General features: G+C 37.6%; 2 protein-coding genes across 2 annotated transcripts; one reads left to right on the top strand and one right to left on the bottom strand.

Annotated features, from left to right (window-relative positions):
* Nucleotides 1-759: 759 nt before the first annotated feature.
* phgdh (phosphoglycerate dehydrogenase) lies at nucleotides 760-7897 on the bottom strand. The gene is made up of 12 exons (XM_083921398.1): nucleotides 7682-7897; nucleotides 5543-5694; nucleotides 5379-5444; nucleotides 5241-5295; nucleotides 4985-5083; nucleotides 4738-4870; nucleotides 4495-4643; nucleotides 4230-4382; nucleotides 3682-3820; nucleotides 3306-3433; nucleotides 2994-3216; nucleotides 760-1180 (listed from the first exon to the last, which is right to left on the bottom strand). The coding sequence occupies exons 1-12, from the start codon at nucleotides 7817-7819 to the stop codon at nucleotides 1026-1028; spliced, it is 1590 nt and encodes a 529-aa protein (XP_083777524.1). The 5' UTR covers nucleotides 7820-7897; the 3' UTR covers nucleotides 760-1025.
* Nucleotides 7898-12169: 4272 nt separating this feature from the next.
* Nucleotides 12170-16690, top strand: cfap210 (cilia and flagella associated protein 210; the record flags this gene model as incomplete). Its single annotated transcript, XM_083921427.1, has 9 exons — nucleotides 12170-12266; nucleotides 13779-13987; nucleotides 14095-14268; nucleotides 14361-14566; nucleotides 14753-14909; nucleotides 15406-15545; nucleotides 15669-15861; nucleotides 16061-16225; nucleotides 16334-16690. The coding sequence occupies exons 1-9, from the start codon at nucleotides 12218-12220 to the stop codon at nucleotides 16688-16690; spliced, it is 1650 nt and encodes a 549-aa protein (XP_083777553.1). The 5' UTR covers nucleotides 12170-12217.
* Nucleotides 16691-16775: the final 85 nt, after the last annotated feature.

Here is a 16775-nt window from a genome sequence, read left to right as displayed (position 1 = left end):
TCAAGCTTGGACACATTTAGAATGTTTATGTTTACATTTTTGTAAAGGTTTATACAGTATTCAAAGTGGATGTTGGAAGAAGTACTCAGAACTCGGATTTAATAAAAGTAGCAGTACAACAGGTTAGACATGCTCTGTTACTGATTATGCAGAATGGCCCATACTATAACATTACTGAATTTTAATTATTGGTGCATTAATATGTATATTACTTGTGTGTTTCAGCAGGTAAAGGTGGGACTTTTTTATCATATATAATGCCAGGTATCTTGTGAATTACACCAAGAGATCAATAAAGTCCAGTCTTAATCCATATATATGAATCTGCAAAGTAACTAATGTTGTCAAATAAATGTAGTGCAATAATTCCCTCTGAAATGTAGTGGAGCGCAAGTATAAAGAAGCAGAAAAGTACAGTATGTGTACCTCAAAATTGTACTTGGGAAAGTACTCGGGGAAGTTTTGTTGGAAATGCATATTTTATAGGATTTCATAAGATACAAATGTACCCCTGTATAATGTGATGTGATCAAATACTAAACTAAATATACTAAATAAATCCCTGCTGATACAAAAACAATATTTATGTAATACAACTTGTATTTTGAACTTTACAAAATACAAGTTATATTGCAGGGCTGTTGTATTGAATTGCATTAAAATGTACATGTGTGCTTAATAGAATATTAAGTGACTAAAAAAAGCCAAAGTGTGAAGTTTACTAAATAAAAACACAACTGCTGTACGTTAAAATTGTTCTTACATGTTTTTAGTGCTTTTATTTTTACAACTCTGCTTTAAAAAAGGAACAGCACATGACACTGACACTTTTTTTTTACTTCAACAAAGTGCATGTATAACATCTAAACACTGGAATGTTATAAAAATGCAAGTTTTATACTGAAAATGTTCAACTTCTAAACAAAGATGTTGTTAGTTGTAAACACTAAAGACCAAGGCGGATCAATTATATCAGACGCTTTTGAAGATGTTAAGATTGTCGGATAGCAGACTGCTGCTGTCGTTTAAATGGCGAGCTGTGCGACCTCCTTCACCAAAGGCTTCAAGGCACTGAGGTCTCGCGGGAGAGAAGACACCCCGACGCAGTACCACAGATCCCCAGTGCGGTCTGCAGGAGCACTGAAGGACTCAATCTCCACTCCCTCTGTGGCCAGAAGTCCTAAACAAAGAACAACCAAAAAAAGTAAATAGGTGAGATTTTAAAGAAATAAAAACACATTTGTTTAATCTTTCAGAAGTCATAACTTAGTATAACTTTTCATCCGATTTGAAAGTCCTAAGACAAAAAACGTGAAAAAGAAAAAGTATTTCACAGCTTTTGCCTGGATCTGAGAAGCCCACGATACTGTATTTTGACTAAAGGAGTGCAAAAGTAAATGTGACATTACCCTTACCATTAAACCTGAAACCTAAATCTCCCCTTCAGTCGCTTTAAAGTTAAGACACATTTTGTCCACACCGTCTGACAGAATCACATACAGTATACTGTATCTGATTCAGTCTGTGAGGAGGCTGTATAGCTACAGTAATAATGTGGGTTGTAATATTCATCCCATTTACCTCTCAACAGTCAGACAGCCCACTGACGGGCAATTTAAGGACTCCATTGGTACGGACCATGTCATGTCATGCTTCAAAGTTAGGGGAAAACTGGCATGGCCATTTTCTAAGGGGTCCTTTGACCTCTGACCTCAAGATATCTGAATGAAAATGGGTTCTCTGAGTACCCACAAGTCTCCGCATTAAAAAGACATACATACTTCATGATGATCTAATGAAGTACAAATGTGTGACTTTTACCTTTTCTAAAATGGTGTATTTTAATATTTCTGCTCACTGAGGTCCCTAAACAGTCTTGAAATTGCATAAATTGTATCTGACTGGAAAGATGAGACTCTTGTGGATTCAATGAGCCCAATTATATTCATGTGTGATGATGTTAGTCCCCAAAGTAGCCATTTCACTGTAGTGAGAGCATTTTTTTGAAACTTGATCTCACTGTATAGAATGAGCTGTTGTGACCTCGGGGATAATCACAGGCTCAAGAATCTTTACAGCCACAAACTACAGAGCTGGAGCATTCAAAGGATGTACTGCAATATAATGACAATAAAGGGGGTTTCTGCGTAATCTACACGACAAGTGCTCTCCATCCACTTGCCAAAAAATACAATTCTTGCAGAAATCTCCAAATGCCAACGTTTTTAAACCCTCAAGGTCTGGGGGTATAACTGTGGTATTTCGTAAAGATTTTGGATCATTTTTATCAATTCTCGAGTGGTAATAATGGCCCCACGCTTAAAAAAAGGGGGGCAACTACTAAGGGGTTTAAAGTCAAGTCTGGAAAACGTGAGTTTAAAAAATACCCTATCATAAAAAATTAGCGCATACTCAACAAAAGTATATGTCTCTAAATTGCACATTATCTCTCACTCTAGTCAAAGAGGTTGGCAGATTCAGACATGTATATGGTAGGGAAACTGAATATTTGCTGTGTGAGTCCCATTTTCATTTGTACTGTACATACTTCTCCAGTGATTTAGGGATATTGTTGCAAAGCCTGATTGGGTTTTTTTTGCGTAGTATGTTTGAAAATGAATATGTGACATTCTGGATCCTGTTGGTATGATTTCTATGATGTCTCGTGAGCCCTGGTTCTATGCATCATGAACTTAAACTAGTCAAGAGAAATGCTGTGAATACAAGAAACCATTAAAAAAAAAAAAAAGGAGCACCATTACAATGAACTCTGAGAAGTTCTATTGAAACTGTTGTTGCTAAAATCGGCCCTTGACATAATATGTGATCGGTTTCTGTCTCTGTAAAATGTGGAAAGAGGACTTGACTCTGATTCTTACTAAGAATATTGATGTGTTTGTTTTATAAAGCTGAAACTTTGCATCATCACTTCACATGTCAAAAACTTTCCCATATAAGTTTATTACTGGTTAATCATTTTAAAAGATTCTCACCAGCCACTGAGGATAGGAGCTGAGGACTTGAAGGAGCCTTGAAGAACAGCAGGTTTCCAGTGAGAGCAACCGGCTGTCTGAACACACTGTCACTCAGCTCCAGCAGAACCGGCACGCCACCTTGAACTGAACCACTGGCTTTGTAGCTACAGCCGTTGGCTGTGACCTCCACCTTACACACGCCGCCGGCAGCCTCGTCGGACGCGGAGTGGGTCTGGTTTACCTAAACGGTCGTTCCCATGTGTGAAAAGATTATTTTCTCATCGCTTGTCATTGTCATGTGGCATTTGTCAGAATGAGTCTATGTTTTACCGTGATTCCAGACTCCTTGGCTAAGCTGAGAACGTTGAGGAGGTTCGGGGAGCAGCCAGATTCATGGTTTAGCAGTCCAACCAGCACCGATGAAGTCATATAACCAGTGGAAGACTTCATGCAATCCCCTTGTTTGGAAAAAAAGAAAAGTACATTGCGTTAGCTGCCACTGAGCAAGTGAAAGCAAAACTGTTGATTGTTGTTTTTGACAAACTCTTTACAGCAATAAGCACATCATCATAATTTATTACGGTGCCTGTTTCACAATCATACCACCAGAGGGAGAAAAAAACTTGCTGTTGTAATATTACTTCCCTGTGAACTCACATCCCTCTTCAGGTCACACAAACTGGTTAGACCAGTACTGGAGGATTACCTTGAGTAGCAATTTGGACATGTTTAAACGGTTTCATTGTAGAAGTGCATGACTGCAGCACAGCTCCGACAGCTTCGCCAAGTTTGATCAGCTGGTGAGATTCCTGGGAGAAAGTGCTGGCCAACACCTGTGCATTTACCTACAAAAAACAAACAAACACTGAAACACTAAATAGATGTAATACAGCCAGTTTGGGCGCTCTGTCACTACTCCCCCACCTTCCTCAGCCTTCACCCACTATCACACTCATCCAGTAGATATCCACTTTAATGTCACATTTGTTACTTTCTTATGGTGCAACCAGTTCTTGTAAATATCTTTTTTGGAATTCCTTTTGGATTAAATATTTCCTCATGATGGGGTCTAATTTCTGACTTTGAGTTGAGATACAGCGTTACAGATGTTGATCAGACTCGGTCAACCAGGTATTGCATATGTTTTTTAACCAAAAGTTTATTCTCTGCCTTGGAAACAACACTAGGATCTTGAAAGATCGCCTAAGAAGCATTTTGGTTTGATAAGGTCTAATAACACAGACTAAAACTTACTGCTCCGACCAGCTTCTTGCCCTTCACCATGTCCACCATCTGCAGAGCGATGTCCTCCCCACAGCGAGCCTGAGCCTCCTTTGTACTGGCTCCCAGGTGAGGACAGCTGATGACATTGGGATGATCGACCAGCGCACGGTTCTTAGGAGGCTCCTGTGGTCAAACATAAGAGAGACAAAGTAGGATCCAGTCTGCAGCTTCTCCCTTTTTTAATTAATATTAATGAGGTCATTAAAGAAACACCTTTATGCCCCAGTAATCATACCTCAACAAAGACATCGAGGCCGGCTCCTCCGCACTGTCCGGACTCCAAAGCTCTGAGGAGAGCAGCCTCATCGATGATGCCCCCTCGTGCGCAGTTCACAACCTTTACTCCTTTCTTGCATTTAGCAAATGTTTCATCATTAAGCAGACCTTGAAAAAAAATTGTTAAAAGACAATTAAAAAAATTCCACCATTTTTCCAGTACAATTTATGTTGGCTATACGAGAGCTCCAGTACAACTCACCAACAGTAGAGGGCATTAGGGGAGTGTGGACAGTAATATAGTCACACTGGGGCCACAGCTGCTCCAGAGACATCTGTTCCACCCCCCAGCTGGCTGACACCTCAGGAGGGGTGATTGGATCATAGCCGATTGTCTAAGATAAGGCAAAAAAGAAAAAACTAAATCTTGGCTTGTTTGCTTCATCTACTTATCAAGTGCAATAAACTGATGAATATGACCGGTCTTGTCCTAAATAGTCTTGAATTACCCTCATGCCAAATGATTGCATTCTTGAGGCCACCTCCTTTCCTATTCTTCCGAGTCCAACTATTCCGAGTACTTTGCCATACAGCTCTGCGCCCATGAACTGTAAAATTAGAAACAAAACAGTGATCCTGTCCAAGTGTCTCGTTTGATTAGCGATGAGTGGCTGAACAATGGAGCCGACCATGCAACAGAAATCGCTTTGTGTGCAAACGGCAAACACAGTCATTTAAAAAGGGCAAACTGAAATCTCTGCTCACCTTTTTGCGATCCCAGTTCCCTTGTTTCATCGACATTGCAGCTTGAGGCACATTTCTGGACACAGAAAGGCATAATAATGGACCCTTTTACGGTACTTCAATGCAATTAAAAAAGGCAGAGCGTGTTGCCCATCTCACCTTGAGAGGCTCATCACCAGGGCACATGTGAGCTCGGCCGCACTGATCGTGTTACCGCTTGGTGTGCTGGAGGAAACAGTCTAAAGTTAATGGACAGTACATTATATTTAAAGTGCACAGTACATTCAGTCAAAAATGTGTTTGAACATTGACCAGAGACTTACTTCATGACAATAATACCCTTTTTGGTAGCAGCGTCAACATCCACATTGTCCACACCAGTCCCAGCTCTCCCAATGATTTTGAGATTACTGGCAGCATTGATGACGTCGGCGGTCACCTTTGTTGCAGATCTAACCACAAGGCCATCGTAGTCCTAGGATGGTGACAAAAGTATACAGTTGATCTTGCTGTCTTTTATATCTCCAGTCACTCTACTCAGGGCTAGATTACCAAGAGCATGTGTCTTGAGTGTGTGTCTTTTTTCTTTGTGGTACTTTGATGTATGCAAAGTTTTGGTCATTTGCACCACTACAGCACAATATAAACTGGCATGATTAGTGTCTTTGAGCACCTGGAAAAGTGCTATCTAAATTTGATGTATTATAACTACTACTATTATTATGATAAGGGTTTTAAAACCAATATTATTACCTCATCTTGGGGCCCCATCTTCTAGTATCTTCTATTTTGTCAAGAATGCAGTTTTGATACTTTCATTCAAAGTATACATGCTAATGAAATAAATGCATTTACTCAGGAGATAACGTTTCTGTGATTCCAGCCTCATTTATGTTAATATTTTCTGGTTTCATTCCTCCTCTATGGCAGTAAACTGAATATCTTTGGGTTGTGGACAAAACCAGACATTTGAGTGTGTCTTCTTGGGCTTTAGGAAACACTGATCGACCATTTCCTGACATTTTACCGACCAAACAACTAATCGAGAAAATAATCAACGGATTAATCAACTCTTCTAATAAACGCGCAACTAATGTTATCACAAACTAAGGGTGCTTTCACACCCGACCTGTTTTTCCCCAGTTGTTTGGGCTGAAAGCTGTCAAACTAAATTTGCTGCAAAATAAACGACTGAACCGACCCAGCCTGAAAAGAAAGGGGTTTGGTCAGCGTCCAGGCTCTGGTCTCTGGTGAGGTTTAATGGTGGTTAGAAAGCAAACGGACAAAATCTGTTGCCTGTGTGTCCTTTCAATAGCTCAACTACAGCGGATCTATCTCCCCATCGATGTGAGTGATGTGTGCATGGCCTATATTTATACAAGATCATTGTGTCACCATGGTAACACATCAGCTTGTGAGTGTGAAGATTGAACCAGGTGTGTTTAGCAAGTGTCCTACTCGGTGTATTTGTGTCCTACTCAGTGCATTTAAGCAGTTACCGAATAAAGTGAGTGAAATGTAACATTCATTACTTTTATGATATGACGTCCTTGACTAATAATACCGTAATGCTCATAATAAATCACCTTTTTGTGAACACCAAGAAGATACATACAGAAAAAAGATGTCCGATGAATCAGGTACGTGTCAGTCAACATGCCATCATGTTTACTAGCCCTGGTGTGTTTTACAAGAATAGTGTGAACATGAATCTGAGCAGAACTAAGAAGCTGCAAATGCATGTTTTTTTTTTCTTGGTCCGGACAAAGAAAAAAAAAAAAAAGCATGCATTTGTTGGCACCAGGTGTGATATGAAACACACACATGAAACTAGGTTGAACCCTAGTATATGACTGGACTGTCTAGGCCTCAGTGTGATGTCCAGCCCTGAATCCACAGAAAAACACTACAATCCACTCAATTTGTGTGAGAACATTTCCACTGCAACCCATTATTTCTAATCTGACAAATCTATAATATTGTACACATGTTTAATTCTATGACATGCACAGCCTCCTGATAAAAGCTGGCCACCTGCTGCATGTGGCACAAAAGTGATGGGAGAGCCGGTAAAATCAGACACGAGTTGCATCAGCTTCCCAAGAAAAAAAAGGGGGCGGTACTAAATGTACAATCACACATCAAGCCGGCAAATACAATACGTGTCAGACAGACGCGTGAGGACAAACCCGTAAAAAGCGCACACACATTAAATCCGAATCTCTGCATGAAAAACACAAACAAGTGCTACTTCACTTTTGCCTTTGAAGACACTTTCTCCGGCAGAAAACGCAGCTGCAAAAACCACACGAGCTTTTTTAAAAAGATGCAAGTTAAAGCGACTTAACTTTTTATTTTATTTTTTTAATGATTGTTAATAAAAGGTTGCATGTTGCGCAGAAACAAAAGCGACACCCGGTGCACGTGAAAGCAGTTACGCAACCGCGGAGCTGCAACTTTACCTTAATCTCCGCCATTAACGCATCCTTAGTCATGTTGGGCTTCTCCGTGACTCGGATGCCGTTGTCCTCCAGGAGAGCCTTGCAGCGAGGGTCGACGCTTTCACTGATTAAGACAGTCTTGATGGAGATAGGGGCCATCTTGAGGTTTTTTTTTCTCCGAGCTGCTTGTTGTTGGGTAACTGGTGTCGGTGGCCGATGCTCGGAGTGTAGTGATGGACTCGGGGGTGTTGCTTTGCCTCGGCTGGTTTTGAAAGGTTTTCCCCGAATTAAACCCGCCTTTCAAAGTGAACCCGCCTCTCGTGCATCTCCTGCTCTGACCTCCTCCAACCGGAGGACGAAATAATCCCATTATTTTATGGAATATTTATTTATTCTGATTTGGTTTTCTCTAGTATTTTGTTTTTATTATTTTATTTAGCTGTTCCTGAAGTCATTCATTCGGTTGTCTATATTGTATATGACTTATATTATCTTGACAATTATGTTTTTAATTGTGAAATAAAACCGGAGGACCAAAAAAGTAGAATTTGGTAACAATAATCCCATTATTTTGGCGAAATACTTTTTGAATTATTTATTTTTTATTATTTAATTTTGTCTTTATATTGTATATGACTTATATTATCTTGACAATTATGTTTTAATTGTGAAATAAAACCGGAGGATTAAAAAAGTAGAATTTGGTAACAATAATCCCATTATTTTGTCTTTTTTATTTTAACTAATTTATTTATTTGTTATTATTTATTATTATTTATTTTTTCTAGTATTTTATTTATTTTTATTTGTATTTACTGATGTACCTCTCTCGGTTGTCTATATTGTATATAACTTATATTATCTTGAAAATGATGTTTTGATTGTGCAATAAAACAAAAATAAAGGACCAAAAAAGTAGAATTTGGTAACAATAATCCCATTATTTTGGCTTTTTTTATTTTAACTAATTTATTTATTTGTTATTATTTAATTTTTCCAGTATTTTATTTATTTATATTTTATTCATTTTTATTTACTGATGTAACTCTCTCGGTTGTCTATATTGTATATAACTTGTTATTATCTTGAAAATTATGTTTTGACCAAAAAGTACAATTATCCCATTATTTTGGCGAAATACTTTTTGAATTATTTATTTATTATTATTTAATTTTGTCTAATATTTTTTTATTTAGCTGTTTCTGATGTTTTGATGTTGTTTATATTGTATATAACTTATATTATATTTAAAATGATGTTTCCAGTACAATTTGGTAACTATAATCTTATTATTTTGGTGAAATACTTTACACTCAAATGTTCCTATTTTTGATGTATTTACAAATTAGATTAAACTTATGTAAAATGTTATTATTTTGGCGAAATACTTTTTATTTTAACTAATTTATGTATTTATTATTATTAAGTTTTGTCTAGTATTTAATTTATTTATATTTACTGATGTCACTCTCTCGGTTGTCTACATTGTATATAATTTTTATTATCTTGAAAATTATGTAAGTCTTTTTGATTGTTCAATAAAATGAATAAAGCTTTTTTTTTTTTTTTAAATCTCCTGCTCTTAAGTGTCATAAGCACGAGGACAAAAAGTAGAATTTGGTAACAATAATTTTATTATTTTGGTGAAATACTTTCTAGACAAATGTTCCTAATTTTGATGTATTTATAAATGAGATGCAACTTGACAAAAATATGTATAATGTTGTAAAATTGCAAAAGCCCTACATCTGTATGAATATCTATCTACCTCATTTCCTGACTGACCGCTTGTATTTTTTGACTGATTTATTTATTATTACTTATTTTTGTCAAGTATTGTATTTATTTTTTATTTTATTTAGCTGCCATTGATGTCACTCGCTCTGTTGTTTATATTGTATATAACTTATATTATCTTGAAAATAATGTATGTCTTTTTGATTATGCAATACAAAATCATTTTAAAACACTTTAAAAATCCTGCTCTGACCTATAACATAAGGGATTGGATTGGAGCAACCTATTAATTCTATAAGGAAAATGAAGACATATACGTTTTTATATATGTTTATATCACATGATGTTCGTGAGAATTTGCAAATAAAATTATGAAAAAAAGTTTGATGTGTCAGATTTTGTACCTAAGTGAAAACAACAATATCACAAGTAGCCTCGGCTACAACAAGCACCAAGATGTTCCTTGGTACAGAATGTACGCAAACGTTCAAAAATAAAAGTACTCATTATGCAGACAATGTCAGTGTTATATTATTACTTACTTTATTGGTGGATTATTATTACCGATACATAAACATGTAAGCAGCCTTTTAATATTGTAGGCTGCTGGTCGAAAGCTAATTTAATGACTGCATCATATCTTATTAATTCATCTTAAATTGTGTATGTTCCATTTTGATCTACAAAGGAACTAGTGACTACAGCTGTCTTATAAATGCAGGTGAGTAAAAAGAAAGCTATGTATTTATCTCTGAAGTGCAATGGAATAGAAGTTGGCTTTTATAAGCATAAAATGGAAATGCTTAACTAATTTAAACTTAACGATGACATAGAAAAATAACAATATCCAGTAATTGTGATGCATTAGGACACACTGTAAGTTCATATGAAGCTATTAAATTGAAATATAGTTTTTTGTTAAAATCATTTAAACCTTGAAAGGATGATCAAACTTATATCTAATTTAATTTAACAGAAGATAAGGTCAGGCGAGTCCATTTTTTCTGTCTTAATCTGGCTGCACATGACAGGCTGCACATGACAGCCCCTTATCTGCGTGTCAGGCTGACACAGTCATACCATTGTATCTGCTTTCCACACTAGATCCTGTATCAGTGTCTATACAGTATATCTGTGTCACTCAAATGTGATGGGCTGTTTACCTGCCCCCATTGGGGTCAACCCTGTGTTTCCAAGGTCTTGATATAATTGGTTGGCAAGGTCTATCTTCGCAATTCAAATTGCCAAAACGATGCACTTTTACTATTTCACGATAAGCCATCATCTTTTGTCCTTTCATTTCATTCACATACTGAGTAAACAGTTATTGGAGTCATATGAATCCTATTTTATTATGTTGTGTTATGTTGTGTTCAAGTGTCCCAGTAAGCCATGATGGCAATGGGGATGTCTACGCACCGCGCCAGGGCCATCAAATTGATCAAATCATTGATTTAATTACGTACACGTGTTCTTTCCTATTGTGTGACATTTCAGAAATGTGTGACAGACAGCAGACACAGGGACAGGTCGGTAGAAATGGACTTGAAACCTTGGGATTGTCCGTGCTCTGCTTCAATATTGGATGACTTCCAGTGGGATAGACACACTGACACAAAACAGCAGAATACAAATCTGCTGTTCTCTGAAACTATAGTTGACTTATATTTATGTAACAGACACCGGCAAAGGAGTTACCAGCTAGAAAATCCAATTAAAATATTTAAAAGGTGCCAATAACAATACAAATTCAAATAATTTCCCCCTGGGATTAATAAAGTATTTCTGATTCTGATAATATTGTGACCACCACTGAATTCAATACACAAACATTCAGTCCTCTCCGTTGGACTTTAAATTATAAACATACAAATACAACTAACATGATATGATGTTAAAATAAGAAAGGTGGGTAAAAAGTAAATAGAAAAGTGACTCTTTTTCAAAGTGGTGACAGCAGGTGTTTCTTAAGTAAATAGCTCTGATATTAGTTATTCAAATGCCTTTCTTATTCATTGCAAATTTCAGAGACTGAAAGTATATCAATTTAGATTAGGAATAATTTAAAACATGGGATTGATTAAGAGCCTTTAGCTTTGTGAATATGAAGCTTACCTAATAAAAATAGATCTGCACTGACTCAGATAGGATTTATTCAGTTATTTTTGTAGGAATTATATTTTGTTCCACGACAACCGAAAGAATTGCTTGTGAAAAAAACAAAGTATTTTCTAATTTCAATATGTTTTTTTTTCTTTTTGAAAGAACTGCAAAGTTGACCCAATTTTTGGCCAGATTTTTATATATATAATTTGGGTATGTGGTGTTACATTCAAACAGGAATAACCTATGCAGCCCTACAGAGCCTAAGTGCAGTAACTACTAAATGACTATGACTTCTACACAGTTTTGGGCCTAAAAGTATGGAGGTTAAGATTAATTTACATAAAAAAAATATACCATGGCAAACCAGTAAACCATGATATATAATAGATATGCCAACTTTTCATTTGTTGGGTCAGTAAACAAACGTTCAAGCCATGTCTTATTGTTTAAATGATAAGTTACTGTACTTTGGCTTGGCAGGGCAGAAGCCTGTGGTTTGAGGACAAACAGCGCCACCTGTCGTCCTTCAGCGGAAACGCTCCAGATTGGTTCAAGCGTTGCCTGGAAACAACGCAACAAATGCGGATCCTGACACGGACGTTTGTAACTCTTATGCTAACCTGGAAAGAGTTAACGCTAGCTACACTATAACATTTACTTTGTTGACTTGTATTTAGCACTAATATGTGTTTATTTAACTACTTCTAATATAAAATGGCATCGGTGGTTCAGTACGGCCGACGAAGAGGCTCCAGCAAGAGAGGTGAGAGGAAGACTAACGTAACTCAGTTATTGAATTATTACGCAGGAGCAAAGCGGACAGTTTCAAAAGAAAACAACTTCCTGAGTAATGCTTGTTTATATTTCTCATATGCAGTGGTGGAAGAAATACAACACCAAATACTCTGTTACAAGTAAAAGTCCTTCATTCAAAATGTTACAGCAAGTATTTGCATCGAAATACGCTTCAAGTACACAAAGTAAAAGTACTAATTATGCAGAATTGCCTGTTTCGGAATAATACACAATTAGACTGTAATTATTGATATATTAATGTAAGTATCACTTTAATGTTGCAGCTGATAAAGGTGGAGCTGGATTTATTTACTTTATATACCGTGTAGCTCAATCTATAATAATATATGTTATTTCATTTGGTGATAATATTTTGTATTAATAAGCTGTATAATAACTAGAAGCTAACTAAAGTATCTAGTGAAGTAAAAAGTTCAATATTTTCTTTGAATGTAGGGGAAGTTGCCAGATAAATGTAATGGAGTAAAAGTTTAATATTTCCTCTGAATTGTAGTGGAGTAGAAGTACAAAGTAGCATAAAGTGGAATTAGTCAAGTCAAGTACAAGTAACCCTAAAATTGTGCTTAAGTGCAGTACTTGAGTAAATGTTCTTTATTACTTTCCACCACTTCTCATATGCAGACACTCCCAATTCATTATTTGATCATAGGATCATAGTTAATATCACTTAAGGCATGTGCTATTCACACAGGATTACAGAATGTAAACTTTATTATAATGTTTTAATGGTAAATAAACAAATACACAGTATAGTCAACAAAACAACAACAAAAACAAGAAGTGAAACAACATTAAATGATTACAAATACACATAATAACATTAATTCACAAATCACACATCAAAGTTCATATAGTGCTGAGCTTCCATGGTGCAGAGCCGTGCCTCTAACAATGATATGCAAAACAATGATAAGCAAAGCTAATCATGCTACAGAGAACACAATGGCACATGTTCCTCCACAGAAAAATAAAAAATAGAATAAAAAATAACTTTGTTTATGTTATATATTTAGTCTATTTCTCCTTTCAAGTAAATGTATTTCATTTCTAATCCTCGTAGCCGTCTTCTACATTTCAGATATTTCATTCAAGAGATCTTTCCATTCATGATTAATTATGTAGTCATTGTTTCAGTTTCTTGTTATTTCTTTAATTATTGCTTCCCTTATTATTAGAAACAAGTTGGAGTCTTTCTTCTGAATTTCATCTGGTATTTTATCTAGAGAGTAGAGACTGTGGGTTTTTATTTACAAAGGTGCCAAAGATTTGGATGATTTATTTTTTTTTCACAGAAATCCAGGGAAATTAATATGCATCCCATAACATTCTGGAGAAAAGCATTTAGGCTAACTGTAATATGTGACTATTTTGAATGAGGTAATCTGGACAGACACGTGATAGTGCTCTAACACACTGTGCTCTGTCTTCTTACAATACTTACCCCTTTTTTTAAAAACAGCGTCTTCAGCTGAGGAAGCCAGCAGGACGAGCCCGCCGCCAGACCTCCGACAAGTCACCGTCCTAACCAAGAGTGAGTGGCTGAGGATTCAAGATGAACTGAACCGGGTTAATAAAGACAAGGAGAGTATGAGAGAGGCAGCAAAACAAAGAGAGGACCTGCACATGCAATCAAAAGAGGTTGTGAAACTGTGGTCCAACACCATTGCTGTAAGTCGCTTCATTGAATTTAGATGTGCTTGTAAGGTCGCACAGTTAAAGCACAAAATACCGCAGTAAATCAAAAGGTTAACACACTGTGTGTTCATTTATCAAAGGGTCAAAGGCAAAAAAAGCTAGAGGCAAAGAAGATCCGGGAGGAGATCGAGGAGGAGAAAAGGAAACTGGTTGATAAAGAAGAGGCCAAATATCAGGAGCAGCAGCGGAAGGAAGCCATTGAAAAAGCCAAGCTTCAGCTGTATTATCAAACCGACCGCGTTAAAGGATTACATGTTTGTATCCCTTGAGAATTATTGTCACTATTACATGTTTGGCTATATGTTAATATTTTTTGGGTAATAAATGATGGCTCTTACCACCACAGCGTGCGCTCTTGCTGTCAGAGGTGCTGAAGGAGAGGGAGGCGCAGATTGAACTGAAGCAAAGGATCAAGAGTGCATCCAAAGATGTCGACAAAGAATTCCTGGATATGGTAAAAGCCAGAGAGGATGAGGCCTCGAGACAGGAGCAGGAGAAAGCTCTTCAGAAGAAGCTTGAGAGACAGGCTGTTGCAGAGGACCTGAAAAACCAGTAAGTCTCACGTCATACCCACGGTGCAGCTTTAATCACGCTGCAGATGCAACTCGTCGGGGTCTTCGGAGAATTATAGATATTTTCACATATATTTCTGTGTTTTTTGTTTATTGTGTGGTGAAATTGCACAAGAATATGTATTTAAAAAAAGCTTGAGTGAAAAATATGAATCCTTTCCTTTAGGGTCAAGGAAAATGAGCTAATGAGAGAACGACAGAAGATAGAGAACAAGAAGGACGGAGAGGAAACCCAACGCCTTCGACAGCTCTACCAGTGGGAGCAAAGAATGGAAGAAGAAAGACAAGCAAAGCTGAAGAGAAACCTTATGCAAGCTCACTTGGTAGGGCCTCGTCAGTACAGGTTATCTCGTATTTGTTTCTTTATTAAAAGGTCCCATATTGGAAAAAGTGAGATGTATTTTTTTATGAAAACGCAGGTCGAGATGTTGTATAAATACTGGGAAAGTATCAAAACGCTTAATCCACAGAGAAATACACACAGCCTGTATTCACAAACTGTGCCTTAAACGAGCCGTCAGGACTTTTGTGCAGTTTCGATGTCACAACTGTACTTTATATAGGTAGAAAGTGCCACTACAGTGCAGTCATTCCTAAACTGCAATAACTGTGCAGAGACTAAGAGGGCAGATGCAGAAGACCCAGAAGAACTGACCAATCAGAGCAGATTGGGATTTTTCGGGAGGGAGCGGTTTAAAGAGGCAGGCGCTAAAACGGTGTTTCAGACAGAGGGTGAATACAGGTTTATTCAGACAGACTATGAAAATAAGCATAATATGTCCCCTTTAATGTTTTCTACGGTATATTCTGTATTTACAGGAACATCTCACCAATACAGACCTCATTAGAGCGACCGATGCACAAAAACACAACGCTGAAGAGGAGCAAAGGAAACTTTTTCTCTCTGCAAAACAAAAAATACAGAAGTTACGGAAAGACAAAGAAAAGGAATTGTTTAGGTAAGACCCAGCATTAACAGTAAGTATCATGAACCTAGCCGTTGGTCTTGACATCTTAAACATACAGTTACAGCGGATCCCTAGTGTATTGCGATCACACTTGTGAGTTGTTTGATTCTTCAGAGAGGCCCAGATGCGCAGAGAGAGGATCATGAACAAGCTGACCATCACGCAGCAGGAGAAAACTGACAACGAGGACCAGAGGGTCGCAAAAGCTGTCGCAGAGCAGGACGCAAAGCTGGCACAAGAGAAGAGGGAGGAGGAGGAGAAGAAAGCTGCCATGTTGGAGTCGATCGCTGCACACAGAGATTTCATGGTGACACAAGTTCAAATGCTGCACCTGCAAAACACAAAGTTACCATGGCATAAAGCTTTTGTCAAGCCATTAATATTAAGTCTTTGATATGTGGTTACTATTGGGGTTGTTCTTCAAGTTGTGGTAAATCTGGTTTCACCTGAGACTTCAGTTGCAAAAGGTTTCCAAAACCTATAACACAGACTCTTTGTTTTATCAGAGACAAGAAAAGGAGCAAAGAGACAAAATGGCCAAGCAGAGCACCCGAGACACACTCGAGGCCAAGAAAGAGGCTGACAGAATATTTTCTGAGAAACAACAACTGAAGGCTCAGAAAATGAAAGAAGATGGAAGAAGACTACAAGACTTTAACGCCACACAAATGGTAATGTTGAAATCTCACACCACATTATTGCAAAAATGAACATTTTTGGTTTGGCGGTATATTTGTGATCCGTGCTTGTACATTTTATCTTTCATCCTTCAAACACAGGCTCTAAAAAATGCCAAGCATCGGCAGCTGAGAAGAGGAGAAGAGGAGTTTGTAGAGAAGGAGGCAGAGCTCATCGCTGAAGAGGAAAACCTGTTTCAACAGTATTCACAGCGCGTCATCAGTGCGGCGGCGGAGGCTCAGCGAAATGTTTTTCCGCTTCGCAAAGCCGCAGGGGAAGGGATCGGAGGGGGGCTTGGTCCCATTTCTTGCGGAGTTAGGCCTAGCTACCTCGTTCAGGACAGTACCGGTGTTCAAATGCCCAAATATGTCTCTAGTGCAACCCAGAACATCAAAAAGCTTAATGAGGCCGTAGATATTCAGGAAGCAAAGAGGAGACTTGGGTTTACGTGGTCATAGGGCACTCCCCGGTTGGCAATGCTGGTTTCAAGAGTGTTGAACAAACTGAATGTTGTAGAAACATCCTTAAATATGTTTTGACAGA

Source organism: Echiichthys vipera, assembly GCF_963691815.1.
Source record: "Echiichthys vipera genome assembly, chromosome: 10".
NCBI classification, from domain to species: domain Eukaryota; kingdom Metazoa; phylum Chordata; class Actinopteri; order Perciformes; family Trachinidae; genus Echiichthys; species Echiichthys vipera.
The sequence above is the reverse complement of the archived record's forward strand: the minus strand, read 5'-3'. Positions and strand labels throughout refer to the sequence as shown.